Source organism: Bos indicus x Bos taurus, chromosome 2 (genome assembly GCF_003369695.1).
Source record: "Bos indicus x Bos taurus breed Angus x Brahman F1 hybrid chromosome 2, Bos_hybrid_MaternalHap_v2.0, whole genome shotgun sequence".
NCBI lineage: Eukaryota > Metazoa > Chordata > Mammalia > Artiodactyla > Bovidae > Bos > Bos indicus x Bos taurus.
In genome coordinates, this window is record NC_040077.1 from 96,341,161 (window position 1) to 96,367,095 (window position 25,935).

The 25,935-nt window shown below is 41.5% G+C and overlaps 1 protein-coding gene across 1 annotated transcript; it reads right to left on the reverse strand.

Moving 5' to 3' along the window:
* Window positions 1-2,003: 2,003 nt before the first annotated feature.
* Window positions 2,004-25,457, reverse strand: C2H2orf80 (chromosome 2 C2orf80 homolog). The gene is made up of 8 exons (XM_027565843.1): window positions 25,303-25,457; window positions 21,793-21,874; window positions 19,896-19,978; window positions 18,100-18,187; window positions 17,632-17,703; window positions 7,047-7,134; window positions 6,639-6,760; window positions 2,004-2,473 (listed from the first exon to the last, which is right to left on the reverse strand). The coding sequence occupies exons 1-8, from the start codon at window positions 25,341-25,343 to the stop codon at window positions 2,465-2,467; spliced, it is 585 nt and encodes a 194-aa protein (XP_027421644.1). The 5' UTR covers window positions 25,344-25,457; the 3' UTR covers window positions 2,004-2,464.
* Between the last annotated feature and the right edge of the window lie 478 nt (window positions 25,458-25,935).

Consider the following 25,935-nt stretch of genomic DNA (forward strand, 5'->3'; position numbering starts at 1 on the left):
GGCTGTTGATAGCGGATGATCAGCGTCCAGTCTGATGGGGACAAACGTGGCAGCTGGTATATATAGCAGGACGGCTGCTGCGTTGGCAAGAACAACACAAAAGGGGCCTGGGGGTAGCATGTGAGGGGATTTCCGTGTCCTCTCTCTCCCTTTTTTTTTTTTCATTTGGGATCATGGGGCAGGGGGCTCTCATTTTCTCTGGGCTTTTCAGGTTGTCCTCACTCGTGCCAGTGAAAGGAATTGAAGTCAGCAGAGCCATTATGACCTTGGAGACAAAGGATGCACTTCTCAGCCTATGCAGGGCTCTAGAAATACATTACGTGCCCAGTATTTTGTACAGTTTGCCTATGGAAACTGCTGAGATGAAGTTGGTGGTTCCCCCTGGGGTGATGCGTGACAATCCTATGAATTCCAGAAGGACTTGACGTGCTAAGGGCAATCAAAAAAAAAATCCTCTAACTGCAAAGCAATTACATTTCCTAATTTGCATGCTAAGTTGCTTCAGTCGTGTCTGACTCTTAGTGACCCCGTGGACTGTAGCCCGCCAGGTTCCTCTGTCCATGGGGTTCTCCCAGCAAGAACGTTGGAGTGGGTTGCCGTGCTCTCTTCCAGTGTATCTTCCAGACCTAGAGATTGAGCCCTCATTGCTAGTGCTAACACAACCTGGGAAGCCCACATTTCCTAAATCACCTGGTCAGGATTATGTGGTTTTGATAAAAATATTTTGCATGTTTCCGTAGGGAAGAAACGATTAGTGCATATAGAAGCCTAAGTGTCAATCATAGCTATCAATGAATGGCAAGGTTACAGGTCTTAATTTTATGTTTTTATTTCTCCTTTTTGTTGTTTTCGGTTTAACTTTCTGTTATGTACATATATACGACTTTTATGAGGTGAAAAAATAAAATCAACCTGTAAATGTTTACTGTGAGGTGCTAGTGAAAGGCAGCAAATTTTATCAATAGCCACATTTTGTCTTGAGTTTTAACATCTCCCCTTGGGCTTAAATGAGAGACGTCTCCCAAGACTCTCTGAAACACTCCAAGAGCAGGAACATATCCAGGATCCTCTCATTCCCCTCTCCCCTCAACCCATCTTCTAGGGTTGCTTTTTGTTTTCAAAACTGGTATCATGATTTGCCTGAGTTTCCCCTCCCTGAAGCATCACTGTTTCATAGGAAGACCCCAGGCAACTGTTTGAGAACCTTTTTCCCTTGCTGCCAGCCTATTGCTTTAGAAATACTCTTCAGATATGCAGGGGCAGAATATGACTCAATTCCCCATGCTTTGTCATCCCATACGTATGCAGAAAGATGAGATCAAACGTGGGTCCTGGTTCTCGACCTGTGGAGGGGAATCTAAAAGGACATCCAACTACAGCTGGCAATACGTCCACAATGCCATTTGTGAAAGTCTTCAGGCAGATGTAAAGCAAAGGTGCAGATGTTACGAGGAAAGGCATCAATAGCTACAAAGAAAAACGTTCCCTTGCGTGTGGCAGAGTTAGACTCCCCCCACCGCCCCCCCCCCCAAAAAAAAAAGCTGGGCAGAATTCTGTGAAGTTCTACAGTATACATAGGACCAGAGGACAGACCTAATGCAGCAGGTCTACTGGTCAATCTTAGTTACAGCCGTAATTGAACCAGTGTGGAAAAGGCTGCCTTGGTCTTTCCAGCCACAGTGCCACATTGAAATACACCACCACTTTGAACAAAAGTCAACAAACCACATGCCGGTTTTGGCACATGTTAAAGAAAACTGTTCTGTGTTAACAAAACCTTAAGATGGCATAACTTACACTCTCGTTCATTTGGTCAAATTGCTACCTGCTGCTGCTAAGTCACTTCAGTCGTGTCCGACTCTGTGTGACCCCATAGATGGCAGCCCACCAGGCTCCCCCATCCCTAAACTCAATTTATAAGCAGCATTTTGAAAAGGTGTTGAAAGACTAGAACGTTTTCTTTTTCTACTAGTCCTTGTGTTCTATTGAAAGAAAGCCTGTACTCATTTTTCTTTTAAGGCTTTATTGAAATGAGTTTAAATGTTTCCATGTGAGAACATAGTAAAGGCAATTGATGAAGGTTAATTTTATTTTGGATTGAAACTTTGGAAAACTGCCTCCTACTCCACTATTCTGCAATGTTCAGTGCTAAACATTTGTAAAATGTGCTGCAAAGTCAGGCTACTCTCACACAGAAATGGTATATATTCTCAAAATTCTCTAGCCACCCATCTTCCAGTCACAATGAAGTAGCATAAGATATATACTTGCTATTAACCACAATATGACCAAACAACATGATTCTAAGATAAGAAAGCTCAACATCCAAAATAACACTTCAATGCACTTTGCATCAAAAGCTAATTGCAAAGAGAAATATGCTGGCAAGAGTTGCAGTTTTAAGATGATGGTTCCCTTCTTCCAGAGACTTTATTATGAACTCCCGTGGTGCAATTCCAAGTTTCTAAGTGACCTGCAGAATAAAAAGATGATTATGGTATCAAACACATCAGTTTAAAATGGACATGAACATTAGCTTTCAAGCTATAGGAGTTAAGATCAAATATCAGATACCTAGTTACTGACAAAGATGAGCTAAAATAAAAGTGGGTGCAAAAGAATTTCCATGGAATTCTTCTCAGACATTTGGAAATTGACTTACATTTCTCAATTAAATATAATACATGATCCCACAGAGGGAAATTATTGGGTTAATAATACACTTTATAGTGTATTTCCTAAGAATAAAATGATTCCCTTAAATAACCACAGGATGGTTATTTGTGAATATTTTCTATTTTTTTTGCCCTTGTTCTTTGTCCTTATTTGTCTTTCACGCTTTTTCTACCTTTCCTAGGATATGGTGTTACTCATACCCATTTTAACTGATAAATGAGCTATTAGTACCAAGCAGTACAAAAGAAATTTTGGAAACTGTTTTCCAGAATACCTGGATTAAAAAAAAAAAAAAATTCTTCTTTTCCCCTTATTTATTAAAGAAATTCAGTGACTGGAAATAAATAGAAAATTCTGAATAAGGCATTAATATCTTGCAGTTTAAAAGTGTTCATCAGCTAAAAGACATGATACAGTATCCATAAGGCATAAAAGAAAAGACTAAGACGCTTAAACATAAATGAAAGATTTCTTCAAACAATAAACTAAAAAGGATGTTTCATACATTTGAAAACATTTTTAAAATTTATTTATCTATTTATTTTGGCTGTGCTGGGTCTTCATTACTGTGTGAGGTTTTCTCTAGTGCCAGTGAGAGGAATCTACCCTGTAGTCGTGGTGTTCAGGCTTCTCATTGCAGTGGCTTCTCTTATTTTTAAGCACAGACTCTAGGACATGGGCTCAGCAGTTGTAGCTCTTGGGCTCTAGAGCACTGGCTCAGTATCTGTGGTCCATGGGCTTAGTTGCCCAGAAGTTGTGGCATCTTCCTGGACTAGGGATTGAACCCATGTACCCTGCATTGGCAGGTGGATTCTGAACCACTGCACCACCAGGGAAGTCCTTTCATTCACGTAATAAGCTATTTATTTTATTTACTTGTTGTTTCTAATCAGGTGTGCATGTGTTAATATGTACATTGATGTGTACATGTATGGCAAATATTAGAATTGAAAATTATTAACAGTTGTTACTTCTGAGGAGTAGGACGGGGTGTGGGAAAGAGAGGATTCTTTTACTTTTCACTATGTAATTTGAAACTTTTACTGTAAGTACCACTATTTTAATTGAAAAATTAATTTGGAAAGTACATTACCCAAAAGTTGGAAAAGATGCCTGAAGTACACAAATATCAACAATAAAGCATGAAAAGCCCTCACAAATGTGGTTTTTGCTGCTTAGTTATCAAGAAGGGGCCATGTAGGAGTGATTCATCTCAGGATCTGGCCTTACTGCAAGATGGACACTTATACTGTTGACATGCCTGGGTTTACAAGCATCAGTTAACCTATGGGAAAAGCTGGTCCCCAGAAACGAGCGTCTCAATCAGTATGGGCAAGGCACAGTGATTTGAGCACACTCACCTAAGGACCATTCACTTACTGCTAATTCACTAATCACCAATAACTACTAAATATCTACTGCCTGGAAAGCACTTTACATCCATGTGGGAAATAATAAGGGAATAAAAGATCTGCTTGCATCAAGAAGCCAACAGTCTTCAATGGTTATGAAAGAAAACATACAGGGAACGAAATTATATTTTCAAAATAACACTCCAATGAATAATCTTGAGAGCTAGATCTTCCAGACATAGGGTGCATAGATGAGCCTCAGAGGGCAATGAACCACTGTTTCAGAGATCTATTTTTTCATGATTAAGCTTAAAGTCTTGATTACTAGTGTGCATGTGTGTGTGTGTGTGTGTGTGTTATTTCTGGAGTTGTTACTGTTTTCTTATTTTCTGTGTTCTGTTTTACTTCCTAAAGTTTGCTAGGGCTTCCTTTGTGGCTCAGACAGTAAAGAATGCGCCTGAAATGCCAGAGACCCAGGTTCAATCCCTGGGTTGGGAAGATCCCCTGTAGGAGGGCATGGCAACCCACTCCAGTATTCTTGCCTGGAGAATCACCATGGACAGAGGAGCCTGGCAGTCTACAGTCCATGGGGTTGGAAAGAGTTGGACACAACTGAGCAACTAAGCACGCAAAGTTTGCTATTCCCAAACTCATATTTTTAAAATTATTACCTACTTCAAAAAGTAGATCTACTTCAAAAAGATCTTCAGTAACAAAGATATGGTTCTAGAAAAGCTACACCTTCAAGTCTCATTATTGTTATTTGTTGTTTAGTCACTAAGTCACGTCCAACTCTTTCACAAACCAATGGATTGTAGTCTGCCAAGTTCCTCTGTCCATGGGATTTTCCAGGCAAGAATAAAGTCATTTCCTCCTCCAGGGGATCTTCCTGACCCAGGGATTGAACCTGCATTACAGGCAGATTCTTTGCCATCGAGCCACCAGGGAAGCCCAAATCTCGTTATAGCAAATGTCTTTAAAGGAAATCTCAATATTTTGTAAATATTTCCTAATAACATGGTTGTTACGCTACGTGAATAACACATATTAAAGGCCTAATATTCCCTGGTGGCTCAGATGGTAAAGCGACTGTCTACAATGAGGGAGACCCTGGTTCGAGTCCTGGGTTGGGAAGATCCCCTGGAGAAGAAAATGGCAATCCACTCCAGTACTATTGCCTGGAAAATCCCATGGGCAGAGCCTGGTAAATACAGTCTATGGGGTCGCAAAGAGTCAGACACGACTGAGTGACTTCACTTTCATTCACTTTCAATATGACCAAAGATTTCAGGCAGTTCTTAAAGCTGTGACTTGCTATGATAAGATTATATTTCTAATCAGTCAATAGTTGGCCTCAGAAAACCTGAACAAATCCTGAGCCCTGTGTGACTCAGCCTAATGAGAGATTCACATTTAAAAATGCATAGTATAGCAACCAAGCTACATAAAAAGGAATTTCAATTTTCACTTGTGTTTCTTGAATGCTTAGTCACTCAGTCATGTCTGACTCTTTGCAACCCTTTGGACTGCAGCCCACAAGGCTCCTCTATCCATGAGATTTTTCAGGCAAGAACACTGGAGTGGGTTGTCACTTCTTCCTCCAGGGGATCATTCCCTGCTCAGGGATTGAACCCACATTTCCTGTGTCTGTTGGGTTGCAGGCGGATTCTTTACCTGCTGAGCCATTAGGGAAGCCCCTGTATTTCCTGAAGCAAGCCCAATTCAGAACCTAGTGATTCTGTTTTCAAAATTCCTCTTTCCCTTTCCTACATTACAACCTCCAGCTGACCCAGAATCTCTCATTCAACAAAATCCTAAAATACCCCAGCCACCCCCTCCACCAAGCCTAAACTACTTTTCTGATTCTCTCCTTGCTTTTAATATATTGACCACCTTGGTCTCTCTGACTTTAAAATTTTCCTTTTCACTTTGTACATTATAATTGAGAACACAGTGTTGGAAAGTCAAAGACCCCTCCTTGCTTTCTCCTTCCCTTCCAGCCTTGTCCATCTCTGACCATTTTCTGAAGTCTGCAACATAAATGTCCAAGGAACCAGATAGGCAGGGCAGAAACAGCAGAGATACAAAGCAGGCAAAGATAAAATTCTTATTAGCAAGAAAGGGATCAAGAATAGGAACATTGGACACAGATATGAACACAGATTCTCTCCTCAACACTTTTACTTGAATCAACAGAAGTCTAGTTGGTTAACTGTGGTTAGTATTTCTTAAATGATGAAAAGATAATAATGGTCAATATTTAGGAGTTAACTCGGTTTTAATTCCTTAAGACCCATCAGATCAGATCAGATCAGTCGCTCAGTCGTGTCCGACTCTTTGTGACCCCATGAATCGCAGCACGCCAGGCCTCCCTGTCCACACCCATATCAGCGACCTTAAGAGGTAAGTACCATTGTTCTTCCCATTTTACAGAGAAGGAAACTTAAGCCCCAGACAAGTTAAGCAACTTGCCTGAAGTCACACAGCTGATAAATAATGGGCTTTAGTTTCAAAGCCAGAACATCTAACACCCGAAGGCTAGACTTTTAACTATAAGTACTCCCCAAACACCTGGTATCAGTTTGGTTCAATTTGCATGTTTAGACCTACTTTGTCCTTCGGCTGTGTGTCCAAAGATAAATTTTTTGATGATTTCCATTCCATGGCATTTGCTTTCCTTGTAGAACTGCTGGTGGCATTTTTGTTCATTGCTGCCCTTCTTAGCTTGACACCTAGGGATGCATGAGGTAGTCATATCTGTATTAAACTATTTTTTAAAATAAGTCCACCCTTGGTTTTAGATTCTTCCCTGCTAGAGTCCTCTGCTTCCACCAACAAAAGGTCTGAGAAATGACTTCCCTGATTTCAGAAGGGAAATCAAGTCATAAACATTCCTGATTCTTTTAAATTCCCCCAGACAGAAAGATGTTATTACCAGAACAACTTTGACCTCACTTTGTGCGCGTATCTCTGAGTTTTACTTAAATTTCTCTAAGATACAGAAGTAAACAGGCTTACTCTGTTTGCTGGCATATTCTGCGGCTTTGGGTGCTGTTAACATGGCAAAAGGGTGCAAGGAGAGGCGGAAGGGTGGAGCTCGGGGAACCTGAAAGGAAAACAGACCTACTTTTAAAAGCTGCAGCCACTTTGTGCTGTAAGCAGCTGCTGGTTATAGCACCTGTCTCAAGACTTGGCCTGTCTCCCCAACCCATCTTCCTGACACATGACTAGCATTTGAGGATCACTTTTCGTGGGTCATGCGCCTTCCAGTGCTGCCTTTGCTGGCCATTCTTTGCCTAGAATGGTCTTTCACAAAACTGTGCTTTTCAGGTGGCTCCCTTTACCTGGAATAGCCTTTTCTTCCTCTTTCGCCTCAAGGCACCTACTTTTCCTTTAAGATGTGGCTCAAATATCACCTTTTCTGAGAAACTGGTCCAGTTGTCTCCCCAGCTTCCTGCTTCCTTGCTGGCACTCTCCTAACCCATCCTAAGGCCAAATTATGGACTCACTCATCTGTGAATGCAAAGCACATTAACACATAGAACACCCCCAGTGGTGACAGTTAATAACCCACTGTCCGTTGCACCGCATTGGAAACTCAAGGTTAGGACTGTCTCGTCAGTCTTTCATTCACGCAATAAGTTTCTAGTGAGCACTACGGAAGGCAGGCCCTGTTTTAGGAAGCCATGGTTGGTAAGACAGACAAGATTCCAGCCTTTCTAGGGCTGAGTGAGGAGAAAAGAACAATAAACTATTAGATAACCAAGTTCATCATACACTGTGACAAATTGAATCAACTAAACAAGAGGTTGTGCTAACAAGTCATTGGGCAACCATCACTTCAGACAGAAAGGACAGAAAACATGGATTATACAATGAATATTCTCTTTATAGACGGAATGGTTTATAGTCTCCTCAGCTGGGCCCTTCTAGATTTGATCTCAGTCTTTTTTTTTTTTAATGTGGACCATTTTTGAAGTCCTTATTGAATTTTTTACAATATTGTTTCTGTTTTATGTTTTGGTTTCTTGGACATGAGGCTTGTGGGATCTTAGCCCCCCAACCAAGGCTAGAACCCGAACCCCCTGCATTGGAAGGAGAAGATTACTAGGGAAGTTCCTGACCTCAGGCTTTTATTGAAATGGTAAACGTATTTATTGAGAGTTTGTGTCATATCCAGCCTTGTAAAGAATTAAATATAAGCATGAATGATGGCTTCTAATCTCAAGAAGCAAGAATACTGGAGTGGGTTGCCCTGTTGTCCTCCAGAGGATTTTCCCAACCCAGGGATCGAACCCAGGTCTCCTTCACTGCAGGCAGATTCTTTACCATCTGAGCACCAGAGAAGTCCATGAATACGGGAGTGGTAGCCTATCCCTTCTCCAGGGGATCTTCCCCACTGGGGAAGATCAAATCAAACTGGGGTCTCCTATATTACAGACAGGTTCTTTACCAGCTGAGTTGGCTCAGATGGTAAAGAAGCTGCCTGCAATGTGGGAGACCTGGGTTCTATCCCTGGTTTAAGAAGATCCCCTGGAGAAGGAAAAAGCAACCCACTCCAGTATTCTTGCCTGGATAGTCTCATGGACAGAGGAGTCTGGCAGGCTGCAGTCCATGGGGTCATGAAGAGTCAGACACAACTGATCAACCAAACCATGCATGACACACAAAACCTCAAGAAGCATGTAATCTATTCCGAAAGATGACCGAGAACAAAGAAAGTAATTAAAAGGAGGCTTTGTATCTGTGTGGAGCAAAGATAGGTGTGATAACAGCCCTGCAGGATGATACACGCCTTGTGTAAGAAAGAAATCTGGCTTGCACAGCGTCTTGATGCATTTCGAATTCCTTGTTGTCCAGTGGTTAGAACTTGGCACTTTCATGCTGTGGCCTACATTCCAGAGAACTAAGATCCCACAAGCCCAGTGATGCAGCCAAAAAATAAAAAGACAGGCCTTTCATGCTTTAGTTTCCCTGTCCACTGGGGAAGAAAGAACCCGAGTATTTTAAAGGTCACTTCCAGTTCATATATCCTGTGACTCCTGATAATTGGTAACTTATGCAAGCAGTTAATGTAGCTCTCTCTGTGGTTTATAAGAAAAATTATTTTACAAGTAGGATAACGTTGAAGTCCTAAACCTAGAGTTAGCTATATGCTCTTTTTTTTTTCCCTTCAAAGTTACTGATTGATACCTTCATTGTACTACTCAGCTAGGGAGTAACAGAGTTGGGACTGGACACCAGTCTGTTGGTCTCTGAAGAGCTTGCTTTGAATTTTGGATGCAAGTTTGAGTGGAGAGGAGTGATGGGTGCTCAGACACTGGGGTGTGGCTTCATGAAGAGAGGAGGAAAGAAGAGATTCTGACATTCTCTAGTTACCTGTCTGTCTTTTTCCTCTTTCTGTTCGGTGTTTCACTCTTCACCTCCTTTTCCTTTTCCCCTCTTTTTCTGTCAAATGGAACTGCAGAATATTTCTATTGCTTGCTTTATTTGTCAAAGGAAGGTTTATGCTCCTTTTCCTTCAGTTTGAAAATGCGTAGAATCTCTTACATTTATCTGAATCTAACTTCAGATCACTCCAGTATTCTTCATCCATGGAGAATATCATGGATGGAGGAGCCTGATGGGCTACAGTCCATGGGATCACAAAGAGCAGACACAACTGAGCGACTAACACCTTCACCACCTTCACTTTCAACTGCAAATAATCATCACATGCGAAGTTCTTAATTTTTTTTTCCTCCTATGGGTCTAAGTTTCTCAGCAGAAAAACGGCTCCCTGTCAGCAAAAAAATTCCCTCTCAGGAGTAGAACTAGAAGCTTGCATTGTATTAACAGAATTGAACAATTCTGGGTCCTTGATGGCTTTCTGTCACCAGGTGGCAGCAGATAGTCCTGAAAAAAAGCTATCAAGCCCACACAGTACCCATGTGGTGCATGCTAAATCACTTCAGCCATGTCCCACTCTATGTGACCCCATGGACTGCAGCCAGCCAGGCTCCTCTCTCCATGGGATTCTCCAGGCAAGAATACTGGAGTGAGTTGCCATGCCCTTCTCCAGGGGATCTTCCCAGCCCAGGGTTTGAACCTGTGTTTCTTTCGTCTCCTGCATTGGCAGGAGGGTTCGTTACCACTAGTGCCATCTGGGAAGCCCCAAGTGGCCAGTTCTAGTGGCCAAAAACTCTACATAATCTGATTAGTGTTCAACAGGGCTTTAAGCTTTTGCTTGGGAAGGATTTTAGCTGTTGCTTAGGAGACACTGTATCTGGAGGAATCAAAGTTTATTCATACACATGCAGCCATTAAAGAAGGACCTTTATCAACTATTTTTTTTAAACTACCCCACCTTGTAGTTAAATCCAGTTTTTGTTTGTTTGTTTTATTTTTAAATATAAATTTATTTATTTAAATTGGAGGCTAATTACTTTACAATATTGTATTGGTTTTGCCATATATTGACATGAATCCATCACGGGTGTACATGTGTTCCCCATCCTGAACCCCCCTCCCACCTCCCTCCCTTTACCATCCCTCTGTGTCATCCCAGTGCACCAGCCCCGAGCACCCTGTATCATGCATCAAACCTGGACTGGTGATTCATTTCACATATGATAATATACTTGTTTCAATGCCATTCTCCCAAATCATCCCACCCTCGCCCTCTCCCAGAGTCCAAAAGACTGTTCTACACAAATCCAATTTTTAAAAATTATGTTATACTCTTAAGGACTGTTTTAAAGTCACTCTCACAATTTAATCTTTGAAATACTATGTTTTCATTAAGAGGGCCTGCTAACTCCTTGTTTAAGATGTAGAGGAAGGTACCTGGACAGAGCTGATGTGCAGCCTCAGGGGAAAGGCCTGAGCTGGCATCCTTGGGGCAGGGAGGACCTTGTGAGGTCCACACGGTAGAGGACCCTTAGACGCTTGTATCTGTGGCTGAAATCATATCATACCCTTTGTGATAATTTATCTAAAGTAGGCAAAGTTTATGTTTTAATAAGGGGCTTCCCTGGTGGCTCAGTGGTAAAGAATTCACTTGCCAGTGTAGGAAAGAAGGTTTGATACTGGGTCAGGAAGATCCCCTAGAAAAGGAAATGGCAACCCACTCCAATCATCTTACCTGGGAAATCCCATGGACAGAGGAGCCCGGAGGGCTACAGTGCACGGAGTCGCAGAGACTCAGACACATGACTGAACAACAACAACAACGTGTCTTAATGGTACAGTGGATGTTGATGAGCTCTTTGATTTTTGAATGTTTAGGGACGTGGTCCTTAACTAGCTGTGATTTTTGCCTCTTAGGGGACACATGGCAACACTGAAAGATATTTTAGATCAAGGGGCAGGAGTGGGAAGCTACTGGCATATAATGGGTATGAAACAGGAGGGAAGGGGACAGGGCACAACTTTTGAAAGAATGACATAGCCTGAGGACACAGCATAAACTGATTACAATCAAATGGGTCCAAGAGAGCAGACAAGTCAACTTCAACTAGACCTTGATCCTCAATCGGCAAGCTAAATAACACACCCAGGGGTGCCATGCAGTTCCAGTTCAGTTCAGTTCAGTCGCTCAGTCATGTCTGACTCTTTGCGGCCTCATGGATTGCAGCACACCAGGCCTCCCTGTCCATCACCAACTCCTGGAGCTTACTCAAATTCATGTCCATTGAGTCAGTGATGCCATCCAGCATCTCATCCTCTGTTGTCCCCTTCTCCTCCTGCCTTCAATCATTCCCAGCATCAGGGTTTTTTCAAATGAGTCAGTTCTTCGCATCAGGCGGCCAAAGTATTGGAGTTTCAGCTTCAGCATCAGTCCTTCCAATGAATATTCAGGACTGATTTCCTTGAGGATTCACTGGTTTGATCTCCTTGCAGTCCAAGGGACTCTCAAGAGTCTTCTCCAACACCACAGTTCAAAAGCATCAATTCTTTGGTGCTCAGCTTTCTTCGTAGTTCAAGTCTCACATGACCACTGGAAAAACCAAAGCTTTGACTAGACAGACCTTTGTTGGCAAAGTAATGTCTCTGCTTTTTAATGTGTTGTCTAGGTTGGTCATGACTTTTCTTTCAAGGAGCAAGCGCCTTTTAATTTCATGGCTGCAGTCACCATCTGCAGTGATTTTGGAGCCCAAAAAATAAAGTCTCTCACTGTTTGCATTGTTTCCCCATCTATTTGCCATGAAGTGATGGGACCAGATACCATGATCTTAGTTTTCTGAATGTTGAGCTTTAAGCCAACTTTTTCACTCTCCTATTTCACTTTCATCAAGAGGCTCTTTAATTCTTCTTCACTTTCTGCCATAAGGGTGGTGTCATCTGCATATCTGAAGTTATTGATATTTCTCCCAGCAGTCTTGATTCCAGCTTGTGCTTCATCCAGTCCAGTGTTTCTCATTATATACTCTGCATGTAAGTTAAATAAGCAGGGTGACAATATACAGTCTTGACATACTCCTGTCCTGATTTGGAACCAGTCTGTTGTTCGATGTTCAGTTCTAACTGTTGCTTCTTGACCTGAGTACAGATTTCTCAGGAGGCAGGTCAGGTGGTCTGGTATTCCCATCTCTTTAAGAATTTTCCAGTTTGTTGTGATCCACACAGTCAGAGGCTCTGGCATAGTCAATAAAGCAGAAGTAGATGTTTTTCTAGAACTCTCTTGCATTTCTGGTGATCCAGCGGATGTTGGCAATTTGATTTCTGGTTCCTCTGCCTTTTCTAAATCCAGCTTGAATGTCTGGAAGTTTATGGTTCATGTACTGTTGAAGCCTGGCTTGGAGAATTTTGAGCATTACTTTGCTAGCATGTGAAATGAGTGCAATTGTGCGGTAGTTTGAACATTCTTTGGCATTGCCTTTCTTTGGGATTGGAAGGAAAACTGACTTTTTCCAGTCCTGTGGCCACTGTTGAGTTTTCCAAATTTGCTGGAATATTGAGTACAGTACTTTAACAGCATCATCTTTTAGGATTTAAAATAGCTCAACTGGAATTCCATCACCTCCACTAGCTTTGTTTGTAGTAATGCTTCCTAAGGCGCACTTGACTTCGCATTTCAGGATGTCTGGCTCTAGGTATGTGATCAGATCATCATGATTATATGCAGTTCCAAGGAACCATCAAAGGACCAAAAGGTGGGGGGTGGCCCAATTCCTGGAATTCTCCACTCTTCCTCAAAATAGAGTAATCCTACCACTCATTAGCTTATGAAATTACCAACTCATTAAAACTAACCACACCACATTTCAAGGCGGCTGTACTTACCCTCTGCGATGGCCCACATTCTGTCTGTGGAGTGTGTTTCTCTCTAAATAAATCTACTTCTTACCTATCACTTTGTCTCTCACTGGATTTTCTGAGATGAGACATCAAAAACCTGAGCTTCATTAGGTCCTGAAACCGGGTACTGTGGGTTTTGACTGGGTTCAAGTTCCAGCCATATGGGTTAGAGTCCAAAACTAGGTTTTGGCCGGATTCTGGTCCCAGCCATGTGGGTTAGAGTCCCAAGCAGGGTTTTGGCTGGGTTCGAGTCCCAGCAGATGAGTTCAAGTCCCGATCTGAGGTAAACAGTTTCAGGTGGAAGCCAGAAATTCTGCTAAACAGCTCACAATGCACTAAACAGCCCCAACTCTACCCCCTACACACAAATTATCTGGTTCAAAATGTTGAGAAACCCTGATTTAGAGGAATACGGAGGGAATCAGATACACCCCCAACCCCCTGAGTACCAGAACCTTAACCATAGCTATTGTTTTGAGGTTACCAGATGCCAACCACTAAGGGCTTTACTGATGTAACTCACCTCATTTCCCATAGCAATCCCAGCTTCTGGCTCCTGCTTCTACAAATGAAATCGAGGCTGATAGAGTTTAGAGTTTAGGCTCCACACCCTGGAGCCTGACCCTCCAAATTTTGCCTATAAAAGCTTCTTCCCTGAAACCCATGGGGAGGTTGGGTCTTTAAGCATAAACTGCCCTGTTCTCCTTGCTCGGCCCTGTAATAATCCTATCTCTGCTCCAAACTCTGATGTTTTGGTTGTTTGACCTCACTTGGTATCAGGCACTTGAACTTGAGTTTGACAAAACCCCCTTTCTGAGGATATGATTTATTTTCCTTCAGAGCTGATCATTATGTAGTCTATGTTGTCAACTACAAATTGGCACTTGCCAAGGGCGTTTGCCGTCTGCCTCTGCGGAGATTGAACCCTGTGTTGCTGCAGCTGTTGAACTTCGACACACCCTGAAGGGAGTTCAAGGGTGGAGAGTGAAGCACTCTGTGCTTCAGAGAAAGTGGTGGTACAGGTCTTTAGATAGATATTTTTAGGAACTGATTTCATGATTCCAAACCTGACGTCTCTTCATATCTAGAAAAGTGCTAAATCTTTTCATGGAGACATCAGCTCCTCTTGACTAGCAGAAACCTTTTGTAAAGTAAACATTTGATTGCATTGAACTCCCCCTTCACTATAATCTTATGTATTGACCTTCCCCCACTACCTCTTTGGCGCAGTCTCTCAGAGCTATCTGAGGTCCTGTCTCCTGGGCTGCAGTCCTCATTTGCCCTCAGTAAAACTTAACTCACAATTCTTACAGTGTGCATCTTTTTAGTGGACAAACAGAACTGGACATGGAGCAACTGACTGGTTCAAAATTGGGAAAGGAGTATGTCAAGGCTGTATATTGTCATCCTGCTTATTTAATATATATGCAGAGTTGCTGTTGTTTTTATTCAGTCACCCAGTAGTGTCCGACTCTTTGCGACCCCATAGACTGCAGCACTCAAGGCTTCCCTGTCCCTCACCATCTCCTGGAGTTTGCCCAAGTTCATGTCCATTGCACTAGTGATGCCATCCAGCAATGTCGTCCTCTGATGCCCTCTTCTTCTGCTCTCAATCTTTCCCAGCATCAGGTCTTTTCCAATGAGTCAGCTGTTTGCATCAGATAACTAAAATACTGGAGCTTCAGCTTCAGCATCAGTCCTTCCAGTGAAATTCAGGATTGATTTCCTTTAGGATTGACTGGTTTGATCTCCTTGCTGTCCAAGGGACTCTCGGGAGTCTTCTCTAGCACCACAATTGGAAGGAATCAATTCTTTGTTGCTCTGCCTTCTTTACCATCCAGCTCTCACAACCATATGTGACCACTGATAAGACCATAGCCTTGACTTTACAGACTTTTGTCAACAGAGCGATGTCTCTGCCTTTCAGCACACTGTCTAGGTTTGTCAAAGCTTTCCTGCCAAGAAGCAATTGTCTTCTGATTTCATGGCTGCAGTCACCAACCCGGTGATTTTAGAGCCCAAGAAGAGGAAATCTGTCACCACTTCCACCTTTTCCCCTTCTATTTGCCATGCAGTAATGGGGCCGGATGCCATGATCTTAGTTTTTTTAATATTTAGTTTTAAACTGGCTTTTTCACTCTTCTCCTTCACCCTCATCAAGAGGTTCTTTAGTTCCTCTTCACTTTCTGGCATTAGAGTGGTATCATCCACATATCCGAGGTTGTTGATGTTTCTCCCACCTATCTTGATTCCAGCTTGTAATTCATCCAGCCTGACATGTTTGCAGAGTACATCATGCAAAATGCCAGGCTGAATGAACCACAAGCTGGAATCAAGATTGCTGGGAGAAATCAACAACCTCAGATATGCAGAGGGTACCACTTCGGCTTCCCTATATGTATATACATACATACATACATACATATGTATATATATACACATACACATATATTTATATTCTTTTTAGGTTCTTTTCTTATAGGTTACTACAAAATATTGAATATAGTTCCCTGTGCTATATAGTAGGTCCTTGTTAGTTATATATTTTATATATATTAATGTGTATATTTTAATTCCAAACTCCTAATTTATCTTTCCCCACTCCCCTCCATTTTGGCCCCTTTAATGAATCTGGTTTATCCAAGCTACTTGAACACCCATGTTTGCAAACCTGCTTGATGGATAACCCTGCTAAGACTGGAGGGCTTCATGGTGCCTTTCCTTCCAGGATGTGATTTTCCATATATGTCCTCTGGCCACTTGAGTTGAAACCAAGCAACTAGATCTGCCTACTGCCTGCCTTTGTTCTCTGCTAGGCAAAGAAGATGAAGGGAAGAAAACACAATGTCTGAAACAGAGGGACTTGGGCTCAGATATTTATATGTATGTGTTGAAGGGGGTGGTTTGAAAGGAAAGCCTAAAAGGGGGAAATCCTAGAAGTGAGAAATCTGCAGGAAAAAAATCAAACAGGATTAAAGCAGTGTGGTTTGCTTGACTCTCTAAGAAAACAAAAAACGTAGTCTTTCTTCAAAAGCCAAGAAGAGCTTGGTGTCTGAGGAGCATTAGTCTTGGGGTGGCTTATACTTCAACCAAGGAAGCATGTCAGCTCCAATATGAGATATGAAATCTATGAGAAAGTGATTTTTTCAGACTCACCCACCCTTGTATCCCTGCACCTACGACTATAACAAATGAATGAATGAATGGAAGAGTTGAAACCAGAGAAATCAGAGAGGGGGTGCTGATTTCCTCCATAATCCAGGGAATTTGAGTCTCAAGACCAGGCCAGCTTACATATGGACTAAGGTGAGAGGACCACTGGATTCAGTTATGATACTTCTGAGTAAATGCTGGAGTCCTAAGGTGGCCCTGGTAGACTCCTGACTTTATATGACCCCACCGTTTGCAGGATGGTCTGCAGGTAAGACAGCAAGGCAGGCAGTGTTTCTGTGGCCACAGCCCTGCCCCTGCCCTGGCCTCCCTTTCAAACCCTGGTGGGGACAAGGGAAGTGACAGTGGGAGCAGAAGGCCTTGTGTGGGTTCTCCTGGCTTCCCTCCCTGACTTCCTCCCACTCCACACCGCTGCCCGACTCTACCCACCCCATCTGCCCTTTCCTCTTCTCTTTTCTAGAGGTTATCCAAAGGCAAAGGGATCATCAGTTCACCTCTAAATAGAAGCCCATATTTAAAATGTTTAGTAAATGTTTATATATTCATAAGTAGCAAAACCTGAACTAATAGTAAAGATAATTCAGAATACTCTGGGCTATTTGTTTTCTATTTTTCAAGATTAGTATATGGAAACCCAAAGAGAGGAAGGGACACAGTCAGAATTCAACCTGGACTCCCTGATCTTTAGTACTTCAACTGGACTGAATTCCAAGCAGTCTTGTGGAAAGGAGAAATGTGGCAGCAGTACACTAGATAATTTCTCATGAGAATGAACATTGCAGATCTTGTCCTGGTTCTAGAAGTTATGGTACATCATACAAGAGGAGCACTTGGATTTATCAGACCCATATTATGAAAAGTGTAAGTGAGAACTTTTGTTAATGCAGAACAGAGACAGCATCTAGACTTTAAGGTGCTCAAGTGGCTGCCTCTATTTATGAATTAATAAAATGCATTTGCTATTATGAGTATAGTCCTCTATGTAGTGAAAGCATCTTAGATTTATTACTCAATAAGGTATAATTACATTTGGTTTTATATATTTTGATATGAAGCTGTCATTTCATGCCTGAAAATACAATATTACCAATTTATAAAATAAAGAAATTCTCTCTAAAATTCCATTATGTTGATAGTCTCAGGTCATCCTTACCTTGGCAGCACCAGAACTGGAAGAAGAGCCAGCCCCATAAATTTTAAAGACTTCCTCAATTGGGATACTGTTCTGTTAAACAATAAAATAATAACAAAAATATATTATCATATCATGACTTTTCTTTTATTGTAAAATAAGACTATTACAGCTCCTGCACATTCAGTACCATGCCTGGAGAGCATGGGCACCAGATAAATAACTTTAAAATAAATGGATAAGTCAGAGTATCCTAACATCAGTTATTTATGTGTTATTTTTTCCCTTAAATCCCTTAAAAAAATTTTTTTTACAATATAATACAGAAGTCAGTCTTTTTATTAACCTTTAAAAATGAAAATTTTAATTTCAATAAATTTTAAATATTTAGGAAACATTGGTTGAAAAATAAAATAAGTATTCTTTAATATAAAATGCACATTATAGATGCAAAATCTTCATAGATGCAAATAATGTTCTTTTCCTTACCATTAAGATTCCAGCATAAGATGATAAAATCATTGCTTCTCGTTCTCTGTGGTTTGGATATATGGGTCTACCCCGAAATGACATTTTCCTAAGGGGGAATATGAATAAGAATGGAGGGTTTATTCTTGTTCTTTTTAACAAGAATTTTTGACAAGGTTGTGATGATAATCATAAGTAATAAATAATAGCCAATGGCTGCTTGCTATGCATTTATTCACAAAACTGGTATGCTTAATCCATCATCGGCAAAGTATACACTTTGATTTTTGAATCTTCCAACAGTGGTGATGAATTTACCCTCATCTACCCATGTTTCCACAGGTATCAAACCCCAGAGGAGTGGCCACTATGGTGGACAATTGTGGTTTTACCAACCCATATCCTTTCCTGTTCTTGTGGCAATTGCTTGGGGGTAACTGCCTTCCCCCTGTGTAAGCCTATAAAGCTTCCCCCTGTATAAGCTTCTAGGGGCGTGATGACACCCCTAGATTCCAAGGATGGAAAACACGCTGTGGACTAATTTAGCCAGCATGTTCTCTCCCTCACTCCACCCCCAGATAAGTCAGAGCAAACAGTGCCATTGAGACACAGTTCTGTGCTTTTTAAAGATCCATTCTCCCCTGGCCTGACTGTTGTGATAAAGTAGGCTAAAACTAGAAATAGTGTCCACTCAGAGGAAATAGCCAAGAGGTAGATCCTGATGACCTGGTTTGAGTTTTGAATTAAGCCATGCCTGATGCCACTCTACCCATGGACTTTGCAGATACAGAGGCAATAAATCTCTCCTCCTTTTCTTTTTTATTTTTTCCTGCTTAAGTCCATTCACATTGGATTTTCTGCTTATTGCAACTAAATACTAACTGATCCAACCATTTAGCCCCAGGTGTGTGTGCTAAAGCAACAGAGCAGAAAAAAACAACTGGCCTCTTGAACAAGGGATTCAATCCTGACGTCATCAGTTTCATGTTCTTTCTAGCTGAATGAGTCTGCCTGGCACATACAGGTGTGGTTAGTTGCTCAGTCATGTCCAACTTTCCATGACCCCATGGACCATAGCCTGTCAGGCTCTCTATCCAGGCTTTTCCAAACAAGAATAATGGAGTGGGTGTCATTTCCACCTCCAAGGGATCTTCCTGACCCAGGGATCAAACCCACGTCTCGTATGCCACCTGTATTGGCAGGCTGGTTCTTTACCACTATCGCCACCTGGAAAGCCCCACATTTGGGAGAAAATGCCAATAATCCTGGCAAGCATTAAAACAGTGGTGATTCAAACTGCTTAGCTCAGGTACACATCTGGTTAAATGCTTAAGAAGTAATGTTTGATGGTCCTTGGGAAAAGATTGCAGCTTTACCCAAAAAACTGATCATTTTTTTAAAAATCAAGGCATGTACACAATAAAGCACAGTTATATTTCTAAGACAAAACATCTTACGCAAGAAAGATCTGTATCTGACAGAAACCAATTCACAGGGATGCTAAATATGTAAGCATGGATAAGACTTCCTCAAACTGACGACTGTGAGATTTTTTCAGGTTTCTAGCTGGAGACATGGAGAAGGAAATGGCAACCCACTCCAGTGTTCTTGCCTGGAGAATCCCAGGGACGGGGGAGCCTGGTGGGCTGCCTCTGTGGTCGCGCAGAGTTGAACACGGCTGAAGTGACTTAGCAGCAGCAGCTGGAGACAAATACTCCATAGTATTTTCAAATCAGAGTGCCTTGTGATAAATTTCCTCTGTCATTACTCGTTGTTTAAAAAAAAAAAAACATAGGAAAAAGGAGTATTCAACTTACACTTTCTCCCACTCCAGCCAAGTTAAGTCTTCTGAGTGATCCAGCCATTGCAACGCAACATTGATGGCCAAGTCATAGTGTGCCTGGAAGCAGGGAGCACAGAGAACAAAGGAACAGGCTGAGACATTGACTGAAGCTTACCCTGGCAATGACAATGGCACTGCTAAGCCTGTTCTAATCTTTTGTCATGTCCGCAACAGTGAGGATCACCAGCTGTGTCCTGTAACCTGATGCTCAGATAGAAATAACTAGTGTTCTTCCCGCATTACATTTAACCCCCCACTAGACAAATGTGTGTGTGTGTTGGGTGGGTGGGTGGAGGTGCCAGAAATGATTGATGGATTCATGAAATACTAAATTGGGAATCAGGGAATCTGGGTTCAAATCTAGGTTACTGCTAACAACTCATGGTACTATATCCTTGGGCGAGCAATTGCTGTTCTCTGGGCCTCAACTTCCTTGAATTATAAAATAGAAAAAGGGGAAGGTAGAGAAAGAGGGACATAGAGAACAATTTCTAATTTGTGTAACGTCAGAAACGTGCTCCCAGGGTCACAGAGGAGGTGTGTCCACCTGATGAGTTGGGAGAATCCCTAGAGACTCAGAAAAGAGGCTTCGGCAGAGCTGGGCTTGAAGGATGAAGAGAATTTCCATAGGTGAAGGACCTCCTAGGCAGAGGGTCCAGTGGACGCAAGGAACTGGAGGCAGACTTGGGTAAGTGACTTGCCTTCTGTGTGCTAAAAAGCTAAGGACCAAGTCAGTGTTCATTCTTATCATATTGACCACCTTTTCCTGGTCATTTCTAAGTGTATTCACCATTTATCTGCCAAATCATTCCTTCTCAGTTTGACGAAGAAAGGTCAGTTTTGTTTTTGTGTTTGTAGATGAATTCCAAGGTTCTAGGTAATCTTAACATTCTCTAAAAGGTGTAACAATGTAATCATTTCTTTCAGGGACTGAACCAAGCTGAAAAGAGAAAGAAAGAAAAAGAAAAGGAAGGAAGGAAGGAGGGAGGAAGGGAAGGAAGGGAGAAAAAAAAGAAAGGCAATAATCACTTGTTGAAACCTAATTGGAAGACTGATGCCTGGATAGGTAGAGCTGTCACCACCTGTTTGCTCATTAGAAAGGCATATCTCCAGCCTCACCCCAGACCTCCTGAATCAAAACGGTCTTGTAATAAGACCTCATTAAAGTTTGACCAGCACTTGTCTAATCGATTTAATTTCTCTATTTAATACATGCATAGAGAAGTAGTTTAGAACATGAAACCTTCCTTAACTGCTCATTCAGTACCAGGGAAATCAGACAGGGATGGGCGAGAGGAGGGGGAGACACGTGGTCCTGCCTCCTCATTAGTGCAAGAACAGTAAATGGGTAGCATAAAAAGGCTGAGGGCTTACTAATCTCTTTTTAATTAGATCTCTTCACAGCTTCTTTAATTCATGTGAAGTAAATTTGATTACATAGCATGAATCTGAGTTTCAACAGGTATAATAACAGGAATTTAGGATTATTCAATTACTTGGTTTTCTCCATGAATGGTAAAAAATTATGACATTTGAGAACTATACAATAGTAGTTTAATCTCATCAAAAGGCGTTTAAGATCATGGCTGTCATACTTTTAATTGTATACTCATCTTGCTTTTTTTATCTTTTCTCTCATAAAAGTAAATAAATAGCGAAAGTCTCGTGACTTTTTATTCTCATTCTTCTTGCTTTCAGTTTAATGAGTTGAAAAGACCACCTGGACAATCCTATGATAACAGATGAGAAAGAGGAAATTCTGGGGGAAGGGGATCAAGATTAGCCTCATTTACGATGGACATTAGATCCTGTTCCTCCCTGTAACACACATATGACACAGATGTGATTTGCAGCAGTACGCCTTTCTTTACCATATCATCTAGAAAGGTGAGTTGCCTTCTTCCTTTTGGGTCAAACTCATTCTCCCGAAGTCTGATGCCAATATAATCTCCCCTTAAAAACAAGAGAGCAGGATTGAACTAGCAGGAATGACACAGAAGCGCGGTCTGCCGAAGATTCCTCCCCAATTCCTCCCTCCTCCACCAAATACAAGAGAAGTCACCGATGGCTCTAGTAGCTGAATCAATATTCATTTTGATTTAAACAGCCATTCTGCAACCCTGCAGATTTAAAGTGTCCAACCATAATGAACAAATAAAACTCACATAGAACTGAATTTCTAGGAAAGCAGGGAGTATGATAAACCCTCAATAGGCAGAACAGATGTTACAAAACCGAAAGGATCAAGACCCCCTCTTTGAAGATTCCCCTGCTGCCCTTGCTAAATTCAGGCAGAATGTCTAAAGTTGATAACTTCCAGATATATGATATGCCATACAGATATATTAGTTAGCTTGAAGGCTTTTTCCCCCCCCGTTAGAATGCAAATACCGTTAGGAGGGTTAGACATAAAAACGTATTAGTGATTCCACTTTAGTGTATACTTATCAGGTCCTTCCCTAATGGACTTTTAATAAGGGGAGAGTAGAATAAGGGCCCTGGGAGGTGAATAGAAAGGGGTACTACCCTAGGAAAGTTGGGAGGAGAGACTGGATGTAGGAAAAAAGACTCTGGGGTTTCCAGTGTCAATCTCACAGTGTTACATAAGTAGAGTTCTGTTGGTCAAGGTCTTTACCAAACACTTTGGGCAAGTTCCTATGCTGGAGATAAATTTGCTTTTGGATTCTAAAGCTGTTTTGTGTCATTAAGCTATTCTAGACTAATAAAAATTATTGAAGTTTTGCTTTGTAATTTCAAGACACTTTATTTAAAGTAGCCAGGCTATAGTTTTTCCAGTAGTCATGTATGGATGTGAGAGTTGGACTGTGAAGAAAGCTGAGCGCTGAAGAATTGATGCTTTTGAACTGTGGTGTTGGAGAAGACTCTTGAGAGTCCCTTGGACTGCAAGGAGATCCAACCAGTCCATTCTGAAGGAGATCAGCCCTGGGATTTCTTTGGAAGGAATGATGCTAAAGCTAAAACTCCAGTACTTTGGCCACCTCCTGTGAAGAGTGGATTCATTGGAAAAGACTCTGATGCTGGGAGGGATTGGGGGCAGGAGGAGAAGGGGACGACAGAGGATGAGATGGCTGGATGGCATCACTGACTCGATGGATGTGAGTTTGAGTGAACTCCGGGAGTTGGTGATGGACAGGGAGGCCTGGCGTGCTGTGATTCATGGGGTCGCAAAGAGTCGGACACGACTGAGTGACTGATCTGATCTGATCTGACTATACGCTGAGGAAGGCTTTCTTATCTCTTCTTGCTATTCTTTGGAACTCTGCATTCAGATGCTTATATCTTTCCTTTTCTCCTTTGCTTTTCGCTTCTCTTCTTTTCACAGCTATTTGTAAGGCCTCCCCAGACAGCCATTTTGCTTTTTTGCATTTCTTTTCCATGGGGATGGTCTTGATCCTTGTCTCCTGTACAATGTCACGAATCTCAGTCCGTAGTTCATCAGGCACTCTATCTATCAGATCTAGTCCCTTAAATCTATTTCTCACTTCCACTCTATAATCATAAGGGATTTGTTTTAGGTCATACCTGAATGGTCTAGTGGTTTTCCCTACTTTCTTCAATTTCAGTCTGAATTTGACAATAAGGAGCTCATGATCTGAGCCACAGTCAGCTCCTGGTCTTGTTTTTGCTGACTGTATAGAGTTTCTCCATCTTTGGCTGCAAAGAATATAATCAATCTGATTTAGGTGTTGACCATCTGGTGATGTCCATGTGCAGAGTCTTCTCTTGTGTTGTTGGAAGAGGGTGTTTGCTATGACCAGTGTGTCCTCTTGGCAAAACTCTATTAGCCTTTGCCCTGCTTCATTCCGTATTCCAAGGCCAAATTTGCCTGTTACTCCAGGTGTTTCTTGACTTCCTACTTTTGCATTCCAGTCCCCTATAATGAAAAGGACATCTTTTTTGGGTGTTAGTTCTAAAAGGTCTTGTAGGTCTTCATAAGAACCATTCAACTTCAGCTTCTTCAGCGTTACTGGTTGGGGCATAGACTTGAATTACTGTGATATTGAATGGTTTGCCTTGGAAATGAACAGAGATCATTCTGTTGTTTTTGAGATTGCATCGAAGTACTGCATTTCGGACTCTTTTGTTGACCATGATGGCTACTCCATTTCTTCTAAGGGATTCCTGCCCGCAGTAGTAGATATAATGGTCATCTGAGTTAAATTCACCCATTCCAGTCCATTTTAGTTTGCTGATTCCTAGAATGTCAATGTTCACTCTTGCCATCTCCTGTTTGACCACTTCCAATTTGCCTTGATTCATGGACCTGACATTCCAGGTTCCTATGCAATATTGCTCTTTATAGCATCAGACCTTGCTTCTATCACCAGTCACATCCACAACTGGGTATTATTTTTGCTTTGGCTCCATCCCTTCATTCTTTCTGGAGTTATTTCTCCACTGATCTCCAGTAGCATATACACACACACATATATATGTATATGTATATTTATAAGTTTATATTTATATTAGTTCTGAAATTCTAGTTCTTTGGATGAGATATGTAGAGGAATTGGCATTCCTAATTATGGTTTGTTCTTTATTATGTTGACCTCCAAACACATGCATATAAAATGTGTGAATTCATATTGCAGCATTTCTTAAGCACTTGTTAAAAGATAATTATCTTAGTAGGCAGAGAAAATATATTTAATGGGGACTATAATGATGTTTTTAATAAGTGTATTATTGTTATGCCTATAATCTTGAAATAGAACCATAATAACCTTTCTTCCCCTTTTTATATGGTCTTTGATTTTCACCAACCTCTTAACAAAGTATCAAGTAAATGAAAAGCTACCACAGGAGAAAAAAATTTCCATGGGAAAACTTAATGTTTTCTTTATGTGTTTAAAATGAAGTTTGAGAAAAAAAGAAAAAAAAAAAATAAATAAAAAAAAAATAAAATGAAGTTTGGATGGCAAAAAATAGAGATAAATTATTTAACCGATAAGATTCACAATAGAAGAAGCAGAAGCTGCAATGTAAATGCTGCACCCTTGGGTACATTTTTTCAGGAATCTCACTCATATCTTTTACTAGTCGAACCCTTTCAAAGGCATACCCTGCCCAGCGCGGACTGGAGCTCTCAGCTCAGATCCTAGGCTCTAGAGTAGGGATGTCTCAGTTGTGCACACTGCTGGCAGAAACATCCTCTCTAGAGATTTAGCATCCTGCTTTGGACCACATGTGAGGCCCTCGGGACAGGAGACAGAGGCCAGATCATCTGGCTGTCTCCTACACCACAGGAACAAATTCTTCCCTAGGCTTTTAACCCCTCTGCCAATATCCAGACTATCTATGACATACAACCCACCAAATGCTCAGTGCAATAAATGTAAGCTATTTTCCATCAGACTTACAGGAGCTTTTTCATTTCCTTCTTTAGGAGCCTTCTTTCCATGATTAAAGGCTTATCCAGCTAAGCAGGTAACTGCAGCTACACTGCACCTTTATCCTTTGGAAAGACCCAGCGTCTCTGAGCCTTCAAGCTACAGCAGCAAATCAGAGAGAATTTGAATAAAGGATGCTATCACTCCTAATACCAGTCATGGAGTCCTAGGCTTTGGAAGGGATCTGAGAGCAGGCCTCTTATCCAGCAGGTTTCCAGGTCAGAAAGCTGCCTGCCAGCCAGTGCACTGTGCCTTGAATTTATCTGACACTTCTTATTCCTTCCAAATTTTTTGTCAATATTCATCATTTACTTATTCTTGCAATAAACTCACAAGTAAAACAGACACGGCTCATATAATCGTGGATGAGACTATATAGACAGAAGCATCCAAACACAGATGGTTTGTGATCTGAATGTGTTTGAGTTCTGTGTGCATTCAACATAGTGACTCTCTGTGAATCCACCTGGTTCATGGCTCGTGATGGCATTTTCTATAGAACCTATGTACAACTTTCAATGGCCAGCAGGTCCTTGTAGAAACATGTGGTGATGACAAAGGTGAGGCCATATCTTCAATTCTCACCCCCGCTTTGAACAAGAA